Genomic DNA, 27,917 nt, shown 5'->3' with positions numbered 1-27,917 from the left:
CCGATATTGAAAATAGCCATTGCATAACCTGGCTACAAATAATTATTTAGTCAGTAATTAAAATCGATATTGGTACTAGAGTAAACGACGGCGTTTTTGATATATATTTATACTTAAAGTTTACACCGCTACGTAGAATATCGGAAGTCTGCACAACGTGGCGCTTCAGCGCTTACGGCACACGAAGTAGTTATCACCAGGGCACTGTCGGAGACGCCAACCCTTTTAAGTAAATAAAGTCCATTTTTAGGAAAAGGCTCTTGACAATCTAGCTTCTCAGCCTGATAGGCTACTATGTGTGCACATAAAAAAAAGTTAGTTCTGTGGGAGTCAGTTCTGCAGTCATTTATTTGTGTGTTACCACCACAAAAACTAAATATTACTCAGACCAGGTGTTCATAAGTTATTTTTATTACACAACTGATCGTTATTCAAGGCACTTTATGCCGCGCACCACCACTTTGTAGAACCAGCTGTCCACTGAAATATTTCCGAACCAATTGGACTAAGGGTTCCTCAAGAAAAGATCGTACCAACCTGAGCGTTCATAAGCAGCAGTATCTCAGCAGAGCCTCCTGCCGGTTCGCCTCCTGCTATATCAAAAAAATAGTTATTATGTTCACAATGATTATACTTTTAAATCGATCGATTATTCGACCTATTGATCTCAATGAAGATCTACAATGGTGACTAATATCTAAGCTGGTGATATCTTTCTAACATAAAGTGAAATGATGACAGAGCGATGTTCCACTACCAAATTAACTTCAGATTGTTGAAGTAAATGCAATATCCGTTAAAGAATGCAAGATAAAGTATAAATTATTCAAACAGCCGATTTTGCGTTCAAATCTTTGCACACGCGCGCCACCGCGAGAGGGAAGCTGTCAGGTAATAGTAATTACACAACGTTCTTCGCTCTTCTATTCATATGTTAACAATTTATGTTGTCTAAATTATTGACATAAGTCTGGGAGTTTTTCATGTGATAGCTTGCCACACCTCATCATAGCCACCGTCATGAATAGAATTCAGGCTTGAACGGCAGCATTTTGAATGTCAGACTGTTTTGAGTCAAGGCAACGCATTCGTAGAGCTATATCTGCCGACTTTAGAATTTCTAAGTAATGCTGTTAATAAGTGATATTTACGAAGCCTTTATCGTTTTTGACTTATAAAAGTAAAAGTAAAATAGAAATATTAGTATAATTAGTATTATGTTACCAAAATATACGTGCTGTTAAATATAATGAAAATATCCAATATATTATTTGAGTTTTTGACGACCACACTTTCACAGGGAGATTCCGGCGGTCCTTTAGTAAATAATGGAACTCTTGCTGCTCTGGTTTCCTGGGGGACAAGAAGCTGTGGTCACAGCAGAGTGCATCCCGATGTCAACACTAGAATCTACTCTTTCATTGATTGGATAAAAGATACGATGAGCAAGAATTAAAATGAATAAATATTTGCATTGATTACATACGTCTTTTAGTTCCCAACATATTTAATAAGATTGACTAAATCTAGTTCAGCTTAAGCCCAACAAGACAGAAGTTTGTCCATTGTCGTTACTTCTCTTGTAGATGATACTCTTCTTAAAGGCCCAGATATATCGGTTCGAATCGACGACCAATCCCTTTCCGAGCGGTTTGATCCCTTGGCGTAGAGATATGGGTTTCCAAGGCTTCGCAGTGGTTTGAAAAGCCATATTATTTGTAAATTTATATCTAAAATGGGATCATATCACGAGATTTAACACTACGGCTTCAAGCTATCCCACCCAATCTCTGTAACTTTGAATAGGAGTTATCCATATTTTTGTAGGCAATTTATATGTAGTTATCTTTATTAAGAAGGTAAGTGTTTTTTTTTTTGTTATAAACAGAAAGTATAATTATAATCAATAAAGAAAATCATCTACTACGAAGGAGTTAGCCTTCCGAAACGCCTAGACCTGTAAAGTTTCGACATATTTCGACAGAAACGCCTCAAAAGTAACACTGCTCCTGATAATTCACGTAGCGTTTGGTTCCAAAAATATGAATCGTACTTAAAAATGCGCGCTATTATACATAACGTATAAATCAACATGTCTTTTTTAATTTTCGTAACAAATTTGAAAATTACCTATTAATTAAAAAAATGTTAGAATGCTGGTATTTGCTTCCCATTTTGAAATTAGATTTTGGCATCGTAAATTTATCTAATGAATGCAACATGTATTGGTAATTTTTATCGACGTAGCTTGTGGGCATCCCGTGGGTGTGCTCTAATCGGTCATTATCTCACCTAAATGTGCAATTGTTAATGTTTTTAAAAATAAAGGGGGAATGTTGTATTTTTTTTAATTTTTCATTTAATGAAATATACTTTTATTTCGATTGATATTTTATTTAATCAGATGTTTTGAATTATTCAATAATTCATTTCATTTTGCTCTGTATCCAATCGTAGAAACCATGGACTGAAGCAAATACATCAGGATAGTCTTTAGCACAGGGAACGCCAAAGGACACGACTCCTATTTGAAGAGTTTTGTTCTTATCGTCCTGAAAGACAAGAGGACCACCGGAATCGCCCTGCATGAGAGATAATAACATTTAAAGGTATTGATTTACAGGAATGTATTATTTTGTTGATGCACACTTATTGATATTCTTAATCATGACAATAATCCAGAAGTGTGTGATTGTAGGTTTTGACCCCAGATCGAAAAATTTGCTCATTTCTAAAAACAACATATAAAAATAGGTGTGTAGATCTTCTTTCAGTCTTCTTTTCCAACAAGATAAAACTTCATAATTCTATGTTTTAACTTCACCGTATGAGCAAGTATTAAATGCAATCAAAGAAATTTTGAACTTTTGATACATTCACAATTCAGGCACTATGATTGATGTGACATTATTTTTAAAACCATCATCAATTAAAAATGTTGTAGCACATTTGATTACTTACATGGCATGCACCTTTGTTGTTCGGGCGCTTAACGCAGAGTTGTCCGGCGTCTATGGGCACTAAATTCGGGTAAGGTAATTTTTTAGAGCATTCTTCATTGCTTATTGTTTCGAACTCCAACATTTGAAGATTATTTGGTACAGTTCTACGTTTCTGTAATAAAATGCGCACGGGCAATTCCTTTAAGTTCGAGTCTATGTAAAATCAGTGAAGTGAATTAAGTCATCATTGGAGTGTTTTATTTCCTACCCTAAGAACTACACAATATTATTGTGTTTCAAGTCAATTTAAGTGAATATAAAATTGACGACTTTAAAATTATTAGACCTCTCGTGAATGTTATTTTGTTACTAATTTATCCAAGTGATAACTTATATGTAAACCGCTTCGTTACAGCTCCAGAATGCACACATTTTTTGTCACATTATCTTCAACTGTTACATTGCATTAATTAATTACATAGTAATTAACAACAAAATTAATTTTTGTACGTGAGTAGTTAAGAGTAAAGATAAAATCCTCTATTATTAAAAGCACCCAGATGACTCAAGAACAGTACACTAATATTTTTCTTAAAACATTTAATTAATTAAATATATTAATCTACTCACATAGTGTACGTATCCCCAGCCAGTCAAGAGACATTTCTTTCCAATGGGTGCCATTTCTTTTAATAACTCAATGGGTTGAACCTTATCACTGTATTTGATTTTGCCTTCGATCTGTATGAGGGCTATGTTATTTTTATCTCCTGAGGGATCAATTTCTTAATCTTGTATCGGTCGCCACCTTTATCGATAGTGTGAGTGCCAACGACTATTGACATTTCTTTCATGTTTTTCCTAAAAGTTTTGTAAATCAGTAAACGAATTAAATTAAATTTTGTAATCAATAACTATTATTAAGGTCATTTTATGATTTCCTGCAAACCAGACTTAGGTGCAACACGACTAACATATTATATATATATATATATATATATATTATGTTAACTCATGCAATTAACTAATAAATTAATAGAAACTAATAATATACTCACTGATAAACGCAATGAGCGGCTGTTAACACGTACTCTTCGTTTAAAATAGACCCTCCGCAACTGTGCCATTCTTGGCTTCCTCTATGACCACGAATTGAAACTTGGTAGTTAGCCATGCCTGGAGGGGCATCTTTGCCACCTATAATTCGGCTGTCTCCATCTATAGCTTCGGAAACATGCACTTCGCCTGTGAAAGAATTATATTTTATTCGGCTACGATTCGTGCGCGTAGGTTTAATATTCTATGCACGTAGAACGGCATAACAAAGTAGCAAAATAAAGAATTAATTGAATCCAAATGATGTTGCATATAGTGTGAAATTGAATAATTCTCATAGAGATTAAAATTCTTTGAAAATAGTAACATCATCAGTTTCAAAATAAATTAAAAATAGCTCTTTTTGCTTGTTATTTAACCAAAAAAATAAACATGTTTGACTCTTACTTGTTGTTCGAGTCGTGTATAGTTTTACGATGGATACAGCATCGTAAAACTATATAGAATTGGGTATAATAATAAAAAAAAAGAAGAAATTTATCTTACCAAGGAGTCCATGGGTCAGAAGAAGTAATATTCCAAAATGTAGAAACATTTTCCTTGGAGTCCTGTCCTTGCTTTGAAATTTCTCATTTTCTACAGAATATTTATACTAAAAATCTACATAATTAAATGGAAAAATATGTAAAAATGGTATTCGTGTTTTATGATATAGATAAATATTATTGAATTGTATGTGTGTTAGCCGAACATTAATTCATACATTGTGGTAGTTGATGCTGCTGGTATTTTAACGTCGAAGTCGCACGCCAGCCTTATCCTTTGGGCTATGGGTGAAGAGCTCCAGGTTGTGATGGAGATCGTCGTTCCTCACGAAAAATGCGGTCATTCTCGTCATTATCGTCATCATGTCGGTCGCGGTTCTCATGAATCTCGACTGCAGGCACTCGCGGTTCCCAGGACTTGATAAGGAGAGCTCACTTCGAGTTTGGTCTTCTCAGTAAACGTAACCCGCCCATTGTGAATTACTTTGAATGGAGCACCTAGGGATGTACGACTGCACCCATCCAACAGTGTGCCCTGCTAGTAAACTGGCTGCTAGGAAATAGTCCCCGAGGTAATGCCTGCTACAGCTACACACAATTACGAGAAGGAAGCTTGCGAGGCGACCGAAATTTCCAGCACAAAGCGATAACAGTTAGGACATCATTTGGCATCGATGGTTATAAGCCGCAGGAAAACCTGCTTAATCACTTTACTCTTGATACGCGATGTTATGTGTGACAGGGGCACGAGTTCGAGACCACCCAAACCAATCGAAGCAATGTAGAGAGCAGCTCGTCTGCATTGTAGCTTTTAAATATAAAGTCGTCTCTCGTACATAATAGGTTCGTTACGTATGGTAGGTTACTTGAGCAATTTATGTAGAGATATTTTAAAAACTATCAATAATTATATAATAAAAAGTGATTGTGTAGTTTAAATAAGTAAAGAGAAAAACCACACGTTTTAGAAATATCAGTCATTTATAAAATATAATTATTAACATAGATGTTAATTTTCTCTTTTTTTCTTTTTTACCAAAACCTCATGAATAATAATTAGGTATCTTTCTTGTAATTAGTTAATGTTTAATTATTATTCATTGTGCGTATTAATTACATAGCCTTGAAGTAGTTTCTTGATAGCCATAATTTGTTTTTAATATTTTTTGTTTTTATAATGAATTTATTTTAAAATTGTTTTATTTTTTCACTGGTACCTAAGGAGGACGCGACGATCCTATAGGTTAGTGTATTGTGTAACTAAGCAACATATGTCAGTATTATATTACAAAAAGGTTTTCTTTCCCGGACGAATGTCTGGGGTAGAACGACTTTAAATATCGGCACTTTTCACAAGGACAAAAACTGTTGGTTTTCTTATTCCAAACAACTTTGTAAACAATTAAACTTCTTGATTATGATAATGAGATCAGTCATTTTGGGTTTTATATCATATAAGCTGTAAAAAGTCAAGTGACGTGTAGCAGTGGGGTATACTGGACTAAACTGGTTTTCAGGCTATATAAGCACGGCGCGCTGTATGGTCGGGCGGACTTCTTCGACGCTCGCATTAGATGTAGGACGTTACTATTGTTGTTGAATTTGTGGTTATTCGTTGTGTAATCTAATTTGGTTATGTTTAGTCATTTTATTTGTTAATTTCTTACTATATAGATAAGCAACGGACCCAGTATAGACCGTTGAGGTACACCGGATGTCACATTTATAAATGCTCTTATGTCCACCCGTTACTACCGCCTGCCTTCTATTAGTTACAAGCGATTTGATCCATCCGTATAGATCCCCACGAATTCCTAGCGCTAATAGCTTATGGAGGAGAATGACATGATCGACCCGATTGGAAGCTATTTCTTTCATGGTTTCATCAATTTGTTGTCCTTCGTCCATTCCCTTTAATATTTACTCGGTAAAACCGTCAGGTTGAACGAATTTTGGTAAAACTATGCTGCTGATGTGGTAGTTTTCTTTGGATAAGAGGACTTAACGTTTTATTAACTAATTTGTTATTTTTAATATTCTTAACCTAATTTACGATTAGTTGGATGGAACATTTTTGTCGCGGACCGCACATTGACCGTGTTAGTCGTACTTTCATTGACTGCTAAGCACTTATGAAAAAACATATTTTCAGAAATAGAGAATCAGAAGGTGCATGTAATGTAAGTACACTAGGACGTATAATACAGTCTATCTTTATTAAGACTTGCCACGCACTCACGAAGATTAAGTGTTTTTAGTTCTATAGTCAAATCAATACTTATCACATCATCTCTAAGACCCAAGATGGTTTACCTTCTTGTAAAATAAGATTGATCTTTGTTCATTCTTTAACACAGATACAATTTGAAGCGCGGCTGTATTGTTACTTATTGATATGTCATATCTACAAGCGGAACAAGGCATCTATTAACTTTCATTATTAATTTGTCATTCCGATTACACCTCTGTATAAGTAAACAATTTATTTTAATTTATAAACGTTTTTTCTTAACATAAGTTATTCTTAACTTTCCTTTTATCCGGCCATATCATTGGTCTTGGAGCACGATTCAGGATTTACATTTAAATAGATAGGATTTAATTCTATAAATCAAGGTCAAAGATTTTGTAAAGGAGTGTGTCGTGATTCCAGGTTTTTTGAAAAAACCAAAGTAGCGGACCTTATTAAAAAGCGCCGCAGTTACACTGGTCAATTTGTAAGGCTCGGGAAGATGAGTAATTAAACAAATGAATATTCGCATAATAACGACTCTATATTTCAATAAATTTTCCTTAAATACTAGATACAGATCTGCAGAATATAGATTATGTAGAGGTGACATCACAACTCCCATCCAACAGAAAAAAATGTATATAAAATTATATTTAGATAATCATCACTTTTTACCGATCGCGTTATCATGACAAATTTATTTGGTTGTAAAATACCCATTAAATGCGTTAAAACACACGCGCAACCCTATTCTTAGACCGAATTTAGGTCTTCACAGGCACAGGATCACGACGTATATCTTACCGGCTGCGACAGTCAAAGCACGACGGTATTTAAAAGTTTTTTTTTTTATAAAAAACTTTAGTAGCCAATTAAAAATAATTCGAGTGTTATTTTAAACGGTAGACGATGCTAGACCTTATTTCAACCGTGGTCGATGTTTAACAAAGACTTAACAGTATTACATTATTACAAGTAAAAATCCTTACTTATGATGAAATAAACAAAACAAAACAAAAAGTTCTAGGTTTATGTGTGACACTGTAAATTAATAATATCGGGAGCTGCACAAATATGATGGTTGCTATTTGACGTCCGGATAAGAAAATCATTTATTAATATATTTAAATATAATTATCAATTATATTATAGACAAGTGGAGTTGAGAAAATTATTTTTTTGGCATTTGCATGATTTTGCTTTTGATTCGATTCGGGTTCATGTAGTACTTTCATCGAATTTAAATAAGTTACAGGTACCGGCAAACTTCTTGAGCATTAAACAAGGGAGTGGGGGAAAGTTTGCGCATCGTATCGCAGCGCGGGACAAACGTCAACTGATTTCCCAATCACGTGACGCGCCCTCTCCCAATGATACCTAAAAATTGTTTCTGCGCAGGTAACATTTGTTTAAGATGTTTGCCGGTATCTGTTATATTAATGAATTTTCAAAGGTGTTAAATTTATTAACCCTTTTTACCCTAATTGTTATATAAAGAACAAAGCTTTTCTTTTCAGTTAATATGAAAATAATTGCACTGATATCGTTTAATTAGAAAAATAAACGCTATTACCTTTAAAACACGTTGTATATTTAGACGTGGCCATGTGCCTGTATGTAATTAATCCTACAACGGCTACAAAACAAAACCCTGCAAAATATGAGCGGTGGCACGTGGTTCACGAAATGCTGAAGCTGATCCATGTCCAACCAAAACCAAACCAAAACCAAAATATCCATGTCCGGACAACACCTGCTCCAGACGAAAGATTTTTATCACTCGTTCACTATTAATCATTACTCCATTAAACAAATTAGTAGATTAAAGGTATCACCTCGACGTCCACCTTTCCACAACTGCGTATTTTTCTAGGCAGTTCTTGCCCCGCACCACCACTTTGTGGAACCAGCTGCCAACTGAAGTATTTCCGAACCAATTCGACTTTGCTTCCTTCAAGAAAAGATCGTACCAATTCTGAGAAGGCCGAAAATACACTCGCAAGCCCTCTGGTATTGAGTGTGTCCATGGGCAGCGGTATCAATAAAAAAAGGTGCGCTAATTAAGTAAGAGCCATTTAAGAATAATAGAGTCTTGTTTCATTTACATAACTTTAATTTAATTTTCAAATGTTGTTGTGTTAGTATTTATATCCTATATGTTAGTTTTAAAATTTTCATCGCCTGTGGATTTATTCGTGTCCTTGCAACCCACCGATGGGCGCTGAAATCTTTTCACGAAGATAAAGCCATACTAGATTTAGTACTTATTTCATATAATTATAATACATCCTTATCTACTTTATGATTCGTATTAAAATATGGCAATATTGAAACTTAAATAATTGTTATCACTTACACCTCTTGAATACAATTAAAATACTAACTGCTATGAAAAAATTCAAGGAAGTTCATTATAATGGAAAGTTCGAGTATTGTTTGTCATGTGAAAATGTTCGCACATTTAAAAAACGTCGGCTGGGTTATGTAGTCTATCAGTAGTCTATGCAAAAGCCTGGCCGGTCCGCATAATCCACGTCCGAAACTTCGATCTTAGAACCTGTTGCAGCAACGCAAGGTAGGGGACGAACATGCTGCGTCTCAAAACAGGTTCCACCTATTTCTTCCTAGAGAGGAAGAGGTTGCTCGATGATCGAAATCGCTGATATTGACAGCGATTGCCACCTGCTTCTTGCCCAATTATGCTTTAACATAAAATTTAAGGTTATTTTTTTATTTACTTGTGACATTAGCTTTTACTTCCTTTCTTTCTTCAAAATCTTGCAATTTCCGTATATATAGGAAGTACGGAAGTATACTTAAATTATCACCAATACAAACAATAAAATTACTATATATGACACAGGGTCAAATCGCTCATTATATATTATATAAAAAATATGTCACGATTACTCGAATTTTTAAATACGAGGAAGCTGTATATATCTATGTGACTTTTGTTTACAATATTTTTCAACATCTGAGCGTTTAATTTACCATCAAAAAATCGATTGCAAACATATATATTATAAAAGAATTGGTGGGGTGATATTGTATCTGAAAGTAAATTAAGTTTTGATAAATTTCAACGTAAATTGATGTTACCTTTTGTTATATATGCGGATTTAGAAGCTTTTGAAACTCCTTTGGCATCAAAATCAAGTATCACCAAAACATTATTGTATCATATTCTTGCAAATAAATATTATCATTATCATAACCATGTTCAAACTATCCTTCAAAATCACATTAAATAAAAGTACGAAAAGATATTGTATATAGTTTTGGATACTATATTAAATGCTCATACGACGATAAATTGTCAAAATATGTCACATACACTGGTTAAAATAACGTATTAAAATTTATGGAATCACTGAAAGATAATTTGAAAATAACCGTTAAAAAAACCGGTTTCTAAAAAGTCGCTAGTAAAATTACACCAATACAAGAATTGTTATATTTGTAAAATAAATTATGTGGGGATTCAACGAATTACCACGGTTGGGGAATTTGTTGGGGTCATACATAAACTTTGTTCAAAAAAATATAGAGTACATATATGTAATATACCAGTTTTTTTGCAATATTTAAGCCATTATGATGCACATTTTATGATGCATGCCTTAAGCTTTGACGAAGGTCAGGTGGAAGTTCTTCCGCAAAATAAAGAAATATATGTACATATCATTTTTAAAGGTACTTAAAATCAATAATAATGATGTATCTAAGCTAAATTAAGCAAAAAGTTAAAATAATTATAATTTTAAAGAATTATCAAAATGTTTTCCCAATTCAGAAGCCTTTAAACGGCTGACTAAAAAAGGTGTATTTCCATATGAAATAATTAGAGATTTTGATACATAAAACTACAATCAACTTCCAGATTTTTCACACTTTTAAAGTACTCTCACAGATTCCATCATTTCTAATGAAGATTATAATCATGCCAACCACGGTTGGAAACATTAATTCAACTTTAAAAATTATTGAAATTATTAATATTTATTTATAAACGGTTTTATTTTTAAACAGATATTTTTGAAAATTTTAGATGTATTTGCATTAAATGGTACGATTTAGATTCGGCTCATAAATCCTACATAAATCGCTCAGGTATCATACGTTATTAACCTTTTATTTGTACGAGAAATACTTATAATATAATATATAAATAATTAGTACCTGGATGGCCGAGCTTTGCTCGGTATTTTTATTTTTTTATAAATTGTGTTTTTGGAAATCATACATAAGTACGAATTACATACTAATAAAATGATGAAATATGAACAATATAGATTATATATGCTGGAATAGCTTTAGTGTTGTTGTGTCGTTAAAGCAATTAAAAAAAATAGTATTATTATTCCCCGATAGATGTCAGTAAGATTCATTATTCAGTATAAATTGGGACTACTCAAACACCACCTTTTTCTTATTTTCTATCATTTATTCCTAGCAAGATCGATTTATCGCCCCCGAAACCCCCCGTATACTAAATTTCATGAAAATCGTTGGAGCCGATCCCGAGATTACGAGATACAAGAATTGCTCGTTTAAAGATATAAGATTATAAGTATTTAATATATAAATTAAATATTAAATACTTAATATTTAATTTTTATTGGACGAGATGCACTCTCACTTCAGTGCCATCGAAAAGAGTTATTAAAATCAAATCAACTTGTTTGAATATAAATTGAATTGTTAATTGTTTTTTTTATATTAAAACTATATACTTAATTAAAATGTTATCGTAGGAATTCATCAGCAAAATTAATTACAAGCAAAACCTATTTAGATAACATTATTAAGTTTAATATCATGAAATTAAAAAAATATATTATTATTTACTCTTCATTCTTATTTTAATCGAATCAATTTGAAAATAATGTTAACAATATAGGGTCTGAAACGGGGTCATAATAAATTTTCCCTCATTGGGGGTACGATTATTTTTAAAACATAAACATACGATCAAAACACTGTAAATATAGATAAACAATAAAATGGTGATCCGATTTCTGTATCAAAGCAGTTTTTTATGTATAAGCCTTATGTGCTTGACACACTTCATCTACTTCTTCTAAAAGGCACGCCCATTTCTTTACGGCGTATTCCTTCACCGTACAGAAATATTAGTCTTCTAGTGCAGAGCATTCGAACTTCGAACCTATACCCATACGACAATTGAATTGGATGTATTTGAGCCTCCTGCCAGTTTGCCCCCCTTTCTATAAAAAACATAGGTCTCAGTTTATATCCCGAATAAAGCTAGCTCTATGTCGTCAGCAAATCTGAAATGATTTAGGTTCAATTTGTTAATACTGATTCCAAAATGCTTCCAGCCTAAGTTCCTGAATATATTTTCTAACACTGCTGTGAAGTGTTTTGGGGAAAGTGGATCGCCTTGCCCAACGCCTTTTGGAACGATAAATTCTTCTTTTTGTTGTTCAAGTTGGGTTGTTGCTGTGGTGTTTTTGTAAATTTCTTACATGTATTTTTCTATAATTTGCTTCACAACAAGAATATGGTCGATGGTGAATAATCGGCGAGAAACCCAGCTTGCTATCTCGGTTGGTTTTTTTTTCAGGTGTATTGATATTCGCCCGAGTACTATTCCGCTGAAAAATTAATGAGCGTTTTTTCGAAATTTCTACTATCAGGTTAGGTAGGTTTATCATATTCAGAAGTGCAGTCAAGAAAGAACCAATTACGCAAAAAATCATTGTGCGTTGGGGGAGTTCTGCGGTACAAAATATAAAAAAAGTGCAGACAGTCTAGCAATATTTAAATGAAGACTTAAAGACCGTCTATTGAGTGATCCCGATCTACGGAAATAAAAGTCCACCCAATTAAATAATTCATCCTTGAAGTTCTTCAATGACCCACGACGTGATAAATTGTATCTTTAGCATATAAGTTAAATAAAAGAAGAAATGTATTTAAACCCAACGACACAAAAAACAAAACAACAACAAAAATAAATTAATGGCGCTATAACCTTTTGAGGTTGAGGCTAGTAGGTGAACAGACCAGTGTGCCTGACACACGCTGTCGACATTGGGTCTAGGGCCAGGTTGCCTGACGATGTTTTCCTTCACCGTTCGAGCAAATGCGTACATAGACAAGAAGTACATTGGTGCACAGCCGGGGATTGATCTACGACTTCAGGGATGAAATTTGCACGCAATAGTGATTCCAATAATGAAGTTAATAATAATTGGCTGAATTCTCTACCGGCCTTGGCTTTTCAAAATAATTAAAGACAGGTGCCGACATGTCAGTTAATGCTTATTAATTTGCATATGATATGAATAAAATAATAGCTTTTTTCAACCTCTTTAATTACCAATTCTTAATTATCCTTAGCTAACTTGACGAATATCTCATTATTGTAATAACATTTTCAAATTATACTTTTTTTTTAAATCTATATTTTATAAATTATAAAAGAACATTTGTTACCATATCTTAACGAACAGTTGATTTAATTATAATAATATTGACTACTTACATTACATTACATTTTCCTAATTTCCGTTCGCGCCCTTTTGTCAAAACGTCAATCTATGACAAACACCTATGCCTAGCGAAAAATTGAAATTTTAAATGGAAATCTTGAATATTTTTGCATAGATCTTTTATTTTTATTATTTAATTTGTTATTAATTACCCGAAAATTCACAAAACATGAACTCTAAAATGAATTTACAGTATTATTCACTTTAAACGTGGAGTATTGAACAAAATATTAATGAATAAAATTGTTCAAAACGAAATAGAATTACGAAAAATAGCCAAAGAATCACCGTTCCCGTAACGCTGGTAAACTCGCAAACGAACTACTGACTGAATACTGCTCTCTCTTGCTACTACACTGTGATACAGACAAAAGGCCTGCAGTGTGCTAAGAGAGGTCTATGAGAGGAATAGAGAAAGAAATCGCCTTGCCTGATCACACTTTTAGTAACGCTTACGTCACGCGTTCGCCAGCTTACTCCCCAAGTCAAGCGTGCGTAAAGAAGTTTCATTTCAATAAAATCTTAAAGGTTTTCAACTATCTACAGAAGAATCATAAAACATAATTCCAAGTTTGCTATCTATTATTGAGTCAGTTTTTTAAATCGATATCGGTACTAGAGATTAAATGACGGAGTTTGTGATGTTTTTTTCCTACTCAAAAGTTTCCGCCATTACGTAGAATCTCGGCACGTCGTATAATTATAAAATATGGTGCCACCGTACGTATACAATTTCACGAGTACCAAAATATATCCAAGCAAGGAATTTAAATAATTACAGTAATAGTACTTAGGTCCCTCATGCATAGGCATACCTAATATATCTCTTATTTATTTTATAATGTCCTTAAATTCAGCTGTAAGTTGGAAGCAATTATGTGTATTTGTGCTTGTTCATACTCAAAGAACTGTACAAGTTAGATCCTCTCGCAAGGAGTGAAACAACATGATGACGTGATTATGTTCAACTCAGAGTAGTCAACTCAACAAAAGTTCTGGAACAGATCTGATGGATTTCGAACGTGTTAAATAGTAATCAATATCACTAACACCTCTCAAATACAATTAAAATACTAATGGCCATGAAAAATCTAAAAAAGTTAATTAGTTGGTTTATTATGTGTTTATCACGTGAGAAATTTTGTACATTTAAAAATCGTCGGCTGGGTTTTGTATTCTAACATAATTTAAGCAAAAACATGGACATTCCGCGTCGTAGACTTGGACCTGTTGCAGCCACGCTCATGGGCATTACCTAGAGCTACAGGCAATACAGGGCCAATGTTGAACATTCTGCGCCTCAAAATAGTATCCACCTAGTTCCGAATCCCGTTACTCGATGTCCGAAACCGCTGATATTGACGTGAGGTGAGTGGCGATCGCTCACCTTATTGTTGCCGAATTATGCCTTAACTTTGAATGTTATAATTTCATTTATTTACTGCGTATTTGTTTTTAAATTAAAGTCTTTGAAACTTCCATTGTTTCTAAAAAACATGAAATTTCAATAATTAATAAACATACAAGACGTACAAACTCGTTTAGTTATTTTGTTTCAATATGTACTAATAATTAATAATGCTAATTGTTTTTAAGGTAATTTCCGGCATTATCGAAAAGTTTAGTTGGTATAAATATGCCGCTGAAGATAAGAAATGTTACATCGAGGAATCCTATGACTGCAGTAAAAATGTTTCTTCATTTTGGGATATTACTTCTTTTGTCTCCAGGAATCTTTGGTAAGATAAACTTCATTTAATTTTATCTCTTTTTATACGCAATATTTTGTGGGTTTTGTCCAACAGTCATCCTTAGCGCTGTCTCGTCAATAGTAGCTATTATTATCACATTAATTTTGCAAACAAATTTTCGTTGCATCTTTTAATTTGCTCAGAAGATATCATAGCTTTAAAATAATTCCTCAACAAAATAATTGCAACTCAGACAACGAAGCGCGCGGAACAATGTCCAATAAAATGAAGAATGTTCACAGGCGAAGTGAGCGTTTCGGAAGCTGTAGATGGAGACAGCCGAATAATAGGTGGCCAAGATGCCTCTCCAGGCATGGCTAAATACCAAGTTTCCATTCGTGTTAAAAAACGAAATGAAGATATGCATAATTGCGGGGGGTCTATTATAAACCAACAGTACGTCTTAACTGCCGCGCATTGCATTGTTGGGTGAGTAAATTTTTTCATTCCTTTTCATTCCATTGTAACAGAGCAGTGTTGGCCTAGTGGCTTCAGCGTGTGACTCTCATACCTGAGGTCGTAGGTTCGATCTCCGGCTGTGTACCAATGGACTTTCTATGTGCGCATTTAACATAATATGCTCGAAAGGTGAAGGAAAACATCGTGAGGAAACCGACATGTCTTAGACCCAAAAAGTCGACGACATGTGTCAGGCACTGGAGACTGATCACCTACTTGCCTATTAGATTTAAATATGATCATGAAACAGATTCAAAAATCTGAGGCCAAGACCTAAAAATGGTTGTAACGCTACAGATTTTTTTTAATTTATTCATTCCATTGTATAGAAAAGCTATAATATATAAATTCTCCTCCTTGCTTGCTCACACTGAGTCGTGGTTTGGCAGATGACGTCAAACCGTTTTCATTATCATCTACTTTAATAATTTAAAATGTGTTTATGTTATCTTTTAAAGTGAAACGACGAACTTTAATGATGATATCCTTATAATTTCCAATAATAACTTATAGGTTCCGTCCCGAAGTGGTGTCTTTAGTAGTTGGCAGTCACCAGATCAAATCAGGTGGCCAGCGTTACAAGGTTAAGAAATTGGTGCCTCATGAGAAATTTTCAAAGACCACAGCGAAGAATGACGTAGGCGTCATAGAAGTCGACGGCAGCATCCAATACAACAACAATGTTCAACCAATTGGGTTGGTCAACCACCAGGTATCCGTTGGAACGCAATGTCTTTTGACCGGTTGGGGAAAAATAAACGCCGTGAGTATATTAACTTTGTTATATTCTTCCAACGAGAAATAAATATCGTTTCTCTGGTCGTCTAGTAATATATGTATAGGAATGTAATGTAATGGTGAATGTGGTAAATCACAGAACAGATTTTATCTTATTTTTACTTATGTAACTTAAATGACGTTGTGGTTTATGACATTTTCTTTTGAATTATTGTATGTAAAGGGAGGATAAAACTTGCTGAGTTTTTTGCCCGTTCTTCTCAGAACAAGACCTCCTGGTAGTCTTGCGAACGGATGGCGTAGTTTTGCGCTTTCGCGAATTTTGTAAACGTTTTTGACATTCATAAGCATGCCTTAAGTCGCATCTAAACTGAATAAATAAATTTTGATTTGATTGATTGAATAGTCGGTGAAAAAGTGTAGAAATATGGAACACAATAGTATATTTCATTGCAAAGAGTTCCGACAAATTAGACAGTCGGAACAAGTTGCAATGACGGTTCCGTACGTGTACTGAACAACTATTTTTAATACAGTTGCGAAAAAATTAAGCAATTTAATAAAACTACATTATGCTTTTTTTTTCTTCTCTCCACGCAATAAATTCGTTGTACGACTTTTACATTTCCGGTAAAATGTTCTCCGAAGCATTTTGATCAATTACTTAAATTGAGTTCGGGTGGTTTTAATTCAAATAAAATATCGTCGAAATTACTCATTTTGTGCAATAAACAAACAACTAAACTCCCAATATTTTTTTTAAACGCCAACAGTGAAATAATATAAGCAGAGTTTTTTTATTTGTTTTCTTCAGCCATTGCGGGTGGGCAAAGGGAACTATGCCCATACAGCCAAGTCTTCAGTAGAAGTTTTTAATTGATATGAAATGAAAAGAAACCTTACGTACGCCGTCGTCTTAGCATCGTCGGCGTACGTGGCGTAGAGGAGACTGCCTATCTTCTAGCTGACTGTAAACTTCTCTAAATTGTTTCTAAAATCGAGAAAACATTTAGGTTAATCCGTCTTCGTAACAATATATCAAAGTTATATTCATCATTAACAATAAAATGACCTGCATGACACGCATTATTTTAACATTTTTAATACATGTTGATTAATATTACAGGAAAAGAACATTTTTCCAAACAATCTTCAAATGTTGTTTTTCAATACTATAAGTAATAACGAATGCACTAAAAAACTGTCACGCACGCCTTCTAAGAAATTTATGCCTATCGATAATGGACAAATCTGTGGTAGGCGCCCGAACCACAAAGGCACATGCCAAGTAAGTAAAGTTTTTTTTTTCTATATACATGTGTCTTCACTAAGACATCATGGAACATTACGATCTAGCCTAACTTAAGACTAATAAGTAATTTAAGTCTAACCTAATTTACTAAAAAGGATTATTATATAAGTAAGTGTCCAATAACACTACTTACAGTCTCTATTAAAGGGAAGAAGACACTCTGTTCTTGTGTTCTATTTTGCAGACACTCTTTAGCACTTGATATTTACGTACATTATCACTAAATTAGTAAGTAAAGTAACAATAAAACTGTGAAATATGACTCGGTGGACGTTACAGAATTTTAAATATAGAGATAATATTTTCATTTCAACGTATTTAAAAAAAATATGTCAGAAGAGCCAGTATCGGGGATTTTTAAATTCGCAAATCAGTGACGTGTTTTAGAAGTAGAAGACTGATCACTTACAAACGACGCGTTTGTTTTTATATTTTAATTGTTATTTCTTACAGGGTGATTCCGGTGGGCCTCTCGTTATTAAAAATGGTAACAATTTTGTTCAAATTGGAATCGTGTCCTGGGGAATTCCTTGTGGCTACAACTATCCTGATGTATTTTCTTCAGTCTTTGGCAACTACAATTGGATACAGAGCAAAATTAAGTGATTAAATTGATTCTCATTATATATTGTAACATCTGTGCTAAATATAATCATTTGAATTATAAGTATATTTTATTGTATCTAAAAATAACATCCAACCCCTTATTTAAAAAATCGATTTAAAGACGAAGACGTAATACGCACAGGAGCACCTATAAGCACGAAATTCTTTTAGAATTTTCCAGCCTTGGCTTGAAATTGAAATTTTAAGTCTAAATTAAAAATGCCCACCAAATTATTATAAATACCAATATAATATAAATATATAATATATACCATATCAATTTGTAAAAATACGTACTCATATTTTAAATTGAGAAAACTGAATCCAAACAAACTTACCACAGAGCATTGATTTAATATGTATATATAATAGTAACTATAAAATATAATAATAGGGAAGCAATAAAGGGTAATAATTTTACCATCCCAGTAATGGGTTTCGAAACTATTTCTTAAACCGAAACTAAACTAGTTTATAATAAAACATATTTATTAAGGGTTTTGTGTTCTAAATATTTCCAAAAAAATTGATGTATAGTTTTCATTAAAACTATAATAATATATGTAGTAAGTAGCGTACCTTAAAATTAATTCAAGGTAATTTTAATTTTAAACATTTTATAAAAGTGCCCTCTGTGTCTTAGTTGTTTTACTAAGTTGTTCTACACTCTACAATCCAATTGTCCTTACTGAACTTCAATTAAAAAAAATGAATTTATTTATTTTTATCTGTATGTTTATATTTAAGTTTTTGATTCATTTGAAAATTCCTGTGGTAAATCTCTTAATGTCTAAATATATAAAACAAAGTAGTGTTAGTTACATCAATGACAACTTAAGATCGGCTGAACCGATGTAGGTTTATATGGATTCTTCTCCGCTCCGAATAGCAGAATGAGTAATAAAATATCATCACAAGTTATCGAATGACAATAAATTAATTAATTTTAAGAATGCAAACTACATGTGGTGCCATCTATTGACAAAACTACGCAAGGTACAATAAAATGGAAACCAGACAGGACTTACAGTTGGCCTACTTCGTACTGAGAGTCTTGAGGGGTGTAGTGTGCAACCCGAGTGTACTCCAAGAACTGGGTTTCTTAGTACCTATGGGATATGTGCGACGGCAAAGGCCTAGGTTATTTGCGATACCAAGGGCAAGAACCAGCCTGTTCCACAGATCCCCGTTATCCAGGACGTTGTACCTACTGAAAGCTGTATCCGACACTATCGACAAGTTTATATGTTCACAGAGTGTATATTTTAATTAATGTTTCTTTATTATATATTATTAATAAATTTCCGTATTTGCGAAAACAGTTATATTAATGTTATTACCTTAATAAAATCATAAAATAAGTTTAACTAAAGCGGCGGAATGAAGTTAGCCGGACCGGCTAGAAATTAATAGTCTTAGAAATGCTGATTCTTGATGTTACAAACGACTATCGCCGAAACGGCTTTTGTGATGCAGCAGAAGTATAAGTATTAACTTACTCATGTAATAACTTTCAACGATTAAGTTTTAACGCAGACCGAAATGAAGTGGTTTACCGTCTAGCACCTAAATGTTGTGTAATTTACACTTACATGACACCTTATCATAACGCGTATACATCCGTGACATCCTTGCAGTAATAGACAGTTCGCTTTTGTTGTCTTCAATAGTTTTTCTGGTTCAATCAAGATTTCTTAAGCTGGGAGACTCTGGTGGACCCTTCATCAGTGGTGATGGTGTACAAGTTGGCATGTCTAGGGGGCTTAGCTTAGGGGAAAGGTGATTTTTTACAACTTTTGCAATAGCATAAAAAATACATACAACCCTTAACTTTCACCGCTCTACAGTGAACTTTAACCTAGGTCTAAAATCACCAATATTTTCCAAGTTCCTTCTACCAAAACCAACCTAGGAAATCAGGCACCTCCCGTTCGAATTCTTTACAACTTTAACGGATTGAACACAGCTTATCCGGAGCTGGATATATTCGATAGTGGGCTGATCGGTTTTAGAAAAAGCATTGTTCGGTACCTTTCTCAAACCTAATTCGCTGTTTTGCTGATGATTTATTTTCTCTACTTTAAGTACCAACATTTGGTAAATTAATTTTATTTTATTTTATTCTGTAATTTTCTTATCTTGTTTATATTTTTTATTGTATTTTTATGATTCCTATTTTTAGCAAAACTTATGTTTACATAATATGTTGTTAATGATAATGTTATTAAATATAATATTAATTATATTGTCGTACATATTAGTTAGAAGATTTTATAAAATTATCAGTAGATTTCGTAATATGTATGATGTTGTAGACTTAATAAATAAATAAACTTCTATTTTGTATTAGTTACTTAAAAGCTTGTGCGATTAACTCTGAGCTTCATATTAAAGTTTTCATTGCGGAAAACCGAAAAGTTTCTGTGGTAGCATAGCAATATGTTACGCGTTGGTATGTACTTAGAATCCTTTTGGATACTAATAATAGTCTCGTGGCGTTAAAACCTTAAGTGGCCTGACTTTGCATCCGTATGGAAAAGTCATACTTCTGCGACTGTGTAATGTCGTCGATTGCCACGTCATACCATACCTATCGACAATTATCTTTACCGTCCGAGCAGGTATTTATTGCCAAGATTTGAACGTACGATCTTAGGGTTAACAAAACTAGCAGGCAAAACTACTACTTTACCGTTTTGGCAATTTTAAACCCTACATTGAGGAATATTTTTCAAACGAAAAACCGAGTTAAATAAAATAAAAAAATATTTATTCAAAATATTTTATTTCCTAATTTTACTTATCTATCATCTACACACTACTACTACACTATAATATCTACATACACTGAAGAACAAATTATAACAACTTACACAACTCACAAATTTAACCCTATATATAATGGAACTAATTTAATTCCCGTTTTAAATAAGTGATGATTTGTATTACGGTTTTGTAAAAGCGTCGCACAGTCGGCAACCGCTGTCCTTGTCTGACAAATGAGGTACGCTCTAACTCTCTTTCACTCTACCTCAAATATTTATGATCTTTAACCGCCAGCAACCCTCATTTGCGGCCAGATATAATTAGGCACCCTTATATGAAAATTAATAGAAAAAAATTAGCTTCAATTTGACATATAATTAATAGATATCCGTTATAAACGTATAAATATATCGAAATCATACCTGTTTACACTTGGCTGCAAAGAGGTGCGGCCATGTGCGCAACGGCAACCGTGATTTTTTAGAATCTTCATATTAATTACCGTGATGTAGACGTTATTTTATTTAAAAATTAAATGAACGTAATCTTTTACCAAAAATCAATTCAAAATAATTTAATTAAAAATATTGGCGGCCAAATTTTGATAGGCAACCTAGTAAATATATATTCTCCTAATTATAAATAAACATAAAAATTTGGTTTTAAACAAAAACTCGATGAACGCACCAATCCTGCAGTGGGATCTCGGACTAAAAAGAGATCGAGTGAAACGCTTCTTATATAGCCACTTGAGCACTATTGCCTTCGAAAATAAAACTTGAAGACTGATGAGAAACTTTATGTATTCACATTTTTCAAAGATTATAAATTTGTTATATTTATCAAATTATTTACGAGGAAGAGGTTATTAAGCAGAGTGCCACGAATAATTTATTAGACACTGGGTGACCTATCAGGGAACATTGCCAATTTAATATATCTACTCTTTTTATTTGGTAATTGGGCCAGCTTTACCATCGTCCTATGGGGACTCATTTTCCTAAATTTACCACATTAGAATATCAGTATGGAAATAACCCCTGAAATGTCAAAGTTGAGACTTTTCTAATGTAGTCCATAAAAGCTCAAAGTTATAAATGAAAAATTCACCAAATTACAATTCTTTGATTTTAAATGTTTGAATCAATTTAACTGTGATCCAAAAAATATCAATGCGTTGAATAAAATTTTCTAAATTATAAACTTTGAAGTTCTTAATACATTAATTAGAATTAAACTTTTAAGATATATAATTGTAGGCAACGATCCTTTTTGACTATACCTCACGTATTAATTTTGGCAACCAAGACAAGCTACAGATAATAATACAAAGGGAGAAAAAAATTTAAACACCTATATTATATACTATGGGTATTATACTGCGATTGAGGTATTTCCGACATCGAATCGTTTTTCAAAGGCTGGCAATACGAGCCTTCTGGCATTGTGAGTGTCTATTAGCGGAAGTATACAATGTATAAATTTGGCCCGTTTGCCCATTAAAAAATAATAATAGTAAAAATATGTTTATTATGGAAGATAAGATAGACAGGTATTACTCATCCCACGTCATTAAATTTAAACCTGTAGGCATACTCATCGGCAAAAAAGACATACATTAATTAATACAAAGTTAATTCAAAGACATACACACTGATAAATTAGTTAATATTTTGTCCTTATGAGAAGGCACATATTCACTTTCCATCGCTTTCGTTTACTTTTCTCTTGTAACTGTTTATATTGTCAAACAATTACGTCAATTGTCAAGTCACATATCACTAAAAACAGGTTGGTAACCAACGTTTCAGAAAATTCATTTATGTTTCGTGACTTCTGTCGTGTTAACAGAAAGCTTAGAATTCAAAAAAGCATATTTTCAAAAAACAAACTTCAGAGTCATAATATTTGCTTTATATTGGTTGCTTTTAATAAGTTTACCAAAGTTTCGTCTTTAGCTGTCGGGCATTCAATTTCGTAGTGTAACACTTTATAATGTAAAGCTAATTATTCGTGATTGACCGTAATCACACATTTTAATTCATTAAAAGAGGCAATTAATTAGTTCCATTAGATTTAAGGTTTAATTTGTCTGATACTTCAAAGAAATACTCAATGTTCTCCAGTGTATGTAGATTAATAAGTTAAAATAGTTTTAAGGAAATAAAATATTTTGAATAAATATTTTTTATTTTATTTAACTCAATATTTAGTTTAAAAAAGATTTCTCAAATTAATGCAAAGTATAAAAGTGCCAAAACGTATTCCGTAGGAGTTTCAAATCCCGGCACTGAAATTTTTTATTTCTATGTGCGCAATACTCCTCGGCCTGTGAAGATAATTGTCGAAAAGAAACTGGCGTGTCGTGGCATGGCAATCGACGACAGTATTTAGTCGCAAAACTATGACTCTTCTATAACAACAAACAAAATATCTTTATTCATATAGGTAAGCAAGTACACTAATTATGAACGTCAAAAAAATTTAAATGTAAATTTACATTTACAACCAGTTCGCAAGTCATGGCGGAAAGTTTCTTGCCCGCCCTCTAGGCGGTCTTTTCAATCGCCAAGCTTTAACACTTTTAATATAAGATATACAAAATATTGAAAAAAACATATGCAAACTAAGGCCAACGCCCAAGAGTTGTAACTCTGCCACTGGCTAGAGGCCAGTGCATTAGCATCCAAAAGGATCTGAAATGAGAGGCAATAATATTTAAAACATATATATATACATAATAACATTTCATGTTATTACATGTACACAAGTATAAGAGAGATAAATTGTTCACATCATGGTCACAAAACACGCCGACTCCATCATATGATTCTTCCCAGGCGTTAAATATATGCGAAATCGACTTCACACCGGCATCGATTGTGGAGCGTCCCTTAGTAAAACCATACTGTTTTTTATGTAAGAGTTTATTTTTATTAAAATGTAAAGAAAATTGGTCTAGCATAATCATTACAAAAACTTTGCTCAACGCCTGGGAAATCTGTCTGATACTTCAAAGAAATACCAACTAAATGTTTTCCAGTTGTTAAAATAGATTTGAGGAAATATTTTTTTTGTATGAACGGTCCCTTTTAGTATTGGAAGACCATATCATTTCAGTTAAATAGACTTGAAATTGTAACATTCATTTTTATTTACAAAACAAAACTATAACTATTAATTTGAAATGTAATTATTTATCCATTTCACGTAACAGTATACCCTTGTATAAACATCAGGTTTCCCCTTAGCACAAGGAACACCCCATGATACAATGCCAACTTGTACACCACCACTAATGAGGGGTCCACCAGAATCTCCCTGCAGAAGAAACGATGATTAAACGATAAAACTTTTGAAAACAAAATTTAAAACGAACTGTCTATAACTGCAAGGACAGTTCGCGGTTACAACACGCAAAATGTAAATAAATGCGTTATGATAAGATAGTCATGTGAGGATAGAATTTTATTTATATAGGATCGTGTCTGAAACGTAACTTATGAAATCATCCAGAAATTTTGTTGAAGCCAACAATTCTATCTACAAGACACGAATACACCGTTATGCAGAAATCTTTTTGATTTCCCTGTAAAGGGCATATGTATAAAATGACTTACCAGTGGCTGGACCACTGGTAAGTTGGTAAGGTACATAATCAAGAATGCACTCTGCGCCCTCTATAACTCCCGATAGCGATCACGACGTTTTTGTATGCCATGAAGTCTCTCTAATAATTGACAAAATTCAATTCAGCCTCGTGTTGAAAATAGACGAAGTTAGCAAATGCTATGCATAGATGGCGCAATAATAAAATTAATATTTTTTTATCACTTTACTGAGAGTTAATTACTTACTTTACACGTGCCCTTTCCTTCCTGATTTAATGTGCAAAGTTGTTTGTCAATAATTGGAAGAAATTTCTTAGATACGTTATCAAGCCTTCTATTGCACTCTTCCACATATATTGTTGTTAAATTATAGACTACTTGAAGGTTTTCAGGAGCCACATGTGACTGCAATGATTCAACAAATACTTTATTTTAATTGTGTTAGTAAGCTCTCTTATCAATTATAATATATGAGTACCGTTCTGAGTTGTTTTCTAATAAGTTTTGGGAGTGAATTTGCCACTTTCAGTAATTGTAAATTTTAAATGTCGAAACACCATCAAAATAAATGAAATGATTTTTTTATAATAAACCATACCTTAAGAGAATTCGTCTTGTTTGAACAATCTGTGACCATTGCGGTGAACCACAATCAATTGAAAATTGTCGTCATTTCGATATGGTTTATATAAAAATATTGTACATATTGAATACATTAACTTTTTGGTCGAATTTTATATTACGAAACTTATACGCACATCAGTCTTACCCCATCCCTTAAGTGTGCACATTGCACCAGCGCCTATATCATTCGTTGGTAGCTTTATTGGTTGAATGTTAGTATCAAACTTGATAGAACCAACGATATTAAGAAGTGAGATGTCATTCTTCATTGACTTTGCATTGTAATCCTCGTGGGTGACGATGGAATTAACGTCGTAAGAGCTTCCACCAGAAGTGCGTTTGTTTGTTCCTACCCTTACTTGGATAGTGTGGGCTGGGTCTCTAAAAAAGCAAACTACTATATTTATGTATTTCGAGCATAAACATATTATATACTATTTACATAACTCGAAGTTGACGATAAGCGAGGATATAGGGGGAACACAAATAAGCCTCTCTCAACAGCCCTTAAAGTTCTAAAAGCCATTCTACTAAAATGGCCTAGGTATACAACTGTTAAGGGAATTTCACCATTTCCTTCACTAAAATTATTAACTTTTATTTAATACCTGAAGGTGCAATGAGCAGCAGTTAAAATCCATTTCTGAGTTAGGATGGTGCCACCACAGATATGCATTGTTTCTGTGAGTCCCTCGAAAAGAAAACGTCTGATTGATGCTATATAAGGGGCAGAGCTATCAGGTGCGTCCTCCCCACCAACTACGCGGGAATCCAGATCGTTATTTGTTTCACCTTCAAAAAGAGGTAATCTATTGATAATTAAAATCTATACTTTTTCAGACAGCAAGACATGACGAATCCTTCACTGTTCACATCTTTAAATAATCAACGAAGTGTAAAAATCAATTAAACACAAACAAAATACACAAATTAATACGTACCTCTCGCGTCCCATAGCAAAAATAAAAATATAACGAGAGCTTTAAACATGGCCTAAGAAGTATAATCTATTTAGTAAGTTGAAATGTATTTAAATTATAATTTTAATTTACTTGTCCATAAAGTACAACACAAGGTAGCACAAAAGATATGGTTATTTGAAATACGTTTGATTGGTTAAAAATGAACTTACGTTTCCTATATATATATATCTACACAAAAAACAACTATAGCTCCGTTGACATGCATAACAAACTCCATTTCACGTCGATATAAAACAAATTTACTTTTTATTGCAAACCAAATCAATTTGTGTTCTTATTTTTAATTTAACCATAGAATAAAAAGAAATCTTTACGTAATGACATTACTTTTTGTCCATTATGTAAGTTACAATATTGTATTAGAGTGTACAACTAAGATTAGATTTAGTCATTCAAATATATTTCTACCACTAACTGTATTTTACTATGTTAGCTGTTACTCATTGTTTTTTTGTTAGAGCGTACCAATTCTTAAAAGGCCGGCAACGCACTCGCGAGCCCTCTGGCATTGAGAGTGTGCATGGGCGGCGGTATCACTTAACATCAGGTGAGCCTCCTGCCCGTTTGCCCCCTGTTCTATAAAAAAAACTCACATCAAACAACCAACGTACTTAGTTACTTGGATTTCGTAGTCTCCAAGGCTCTATTTGTCTAAACCAAAATGTTTGACACTGCTTTAACTGAATAAGAGTAATTAAACTACTAATATTCAAATTATTCACGCCGTTGTTTCTACCAAACGAATCGATACGAATTATTGGAATGATCGACTATAACAGATATTATTGATTTAGTTAAACTGCCGTCCTAATGCATTATCATTTTAAACAATTACTTATTTACTATTTAAGCAGTGACTATTGACTATTTTACTTAGTAATGACTTATTATATTGACAACTATTGGGACTAAAAGAACGAAATTATTAATAATAGGCTAAATGCTGGTGATGTTAGTTGTTTATACTACGTATTTGCCTGTTGTTCTCACGAGTATGTAAGTGCATGCTCCTATTTCACCATGCCTCCTGCTGATAGAGGACAAATCTTTGTTTCTAATTTATCTTATAGTCTTCATTACTCAAAATGTCATAATTATGGAACATGGTGTAATGGTTGCAGCGCAGCTCCTTACAAATATTATGTAAAAAAAACTTGGCGATCAAAAAGAGTGACGGAGAGTTCATTGCCAGTTCTTCTCTTCCGTTCTACGCCCTTGAATTGAGAACTGGCAGTAAGTGTAAAATTAGAATCACGTAATTAATATGTCTTTTTTTTTGACGTTCATAAGTGTTAATATACACTATGTTACTTACTTACTTCTTACTTTATTTGTATGCATTTTACTATTAGCAGTCACCTCTGTATACATACATATCTAATGTGACTTATTATAAATAAAGATTTTAAATAAGTTGTAGTAATACTTCGTAATCATTGAATTTTTTCTTACGTTTATCTGGATTTCCGCTTATCCGTAACGCCATCCCACTATAGGCAGAATTGTCGTAAATAAATTTATATACCCAAAATTGCTGGTTTATTTATTTCATAGTCTTTGTTGGTAAAAAAAGCAAACAAAATTTTAATTTCCACTTCCATATTATTAAGAATATTTATATTATTTATAGGCTAAACAGATCGATTTTAAATATTATATTTTAGAAGGCAAACTAAGGTAGTTTTTATTCTAGTACATTGTCTTCACATAAAATTATTTAACTAATGTATACAAATATTGTTTATCCTATTTTAAAAGAGGAAGTGCTGA

The 27,917-nt window shown here is 33.1% G+C and overlaps 2 protein-coding genes and 1 pseudogene across 2 annotated transcripts; 1 reads left to right on the top strand and 2 right to left on the bottom strand.

Annotated features, from left to right (window-relative positions):
• Window positions 1–37: 37 nt before the first annotated feature.
• On the bottom strand, window positions 38–4,653 carry LOC123689836 (annotated as a pseudogene).
• A 10,265-nt stretch (window positions 4,654–14,918) lies between these two features.
• Window positions 14,919–18,224, top strand: LOC123689791 (chymotrypsin-2-like). The gene is made up of 5 exons (XM_045631398.1): window positions 14,919–15,036; window positions 15,291–15,477; window positions 16,021–16,270; window positions 17,372–17,533; window positions 18,011–18,224. Exons 1-5 carry the CDS (start codon window positions 14,934–14,936, stop codon window positions 18,161–18,163), a joined length of 855 nt encoding a protein of 284 aa, XP_045487354.1. The 5' UTR covers window positions 14,919–14,933; the 3' UTR covers window positions 18,164–18,224.
• Window positions 18,225–24,091: 5,867 nt separating this feature from the next.
• On the bottom strand, window positions 24,092–26,176 carry LOC110999822 (chymotrypsin-1-like). The gene is made up of 5 exons (XM_045632790.1): window positions 26,106–26,176; window positions 25,773–25,956; window positions 25,299–25,545; window positions 24,787–24,945; window positions 24,092–24,250 (listed from the first exon to the last, which is right to left on the bottom strand). The coding sequence occupies exons 1-5, from the start codon at window positions 26,152–26,154 to the stop codon at window positions 24,107–24,109; spliced, it is 783 nt and encodes a 260-aa protein (XP_045488746.1). The 5' UTR covers window positions 26,155–26,176; the 3' UTR covers window positions 24,092–24,106.
• Between the last annotated feature and the right edge of the window lie 1,741 nt (window positions 26,177–27,917).

Source organism: Pieris rapae, chromosome 2 (genome assembly GCF_905147795.1).
Source record: "Pieris rapae chromosome 2, ilPieRapa1.1, whole genome shotgun sequence".
NCBI classification, from domain to species: Eukaryota; Metazoa; Arthropoda; class Insecta; order Lepidoptera; family Pieridae; genus Pieris; species Pieris rapae.
The sequence above is the reverse complement of the archived record's forward strand: the minus strand, read 5'-3'. Positions and strand labels throughout refer to the sequence as shown.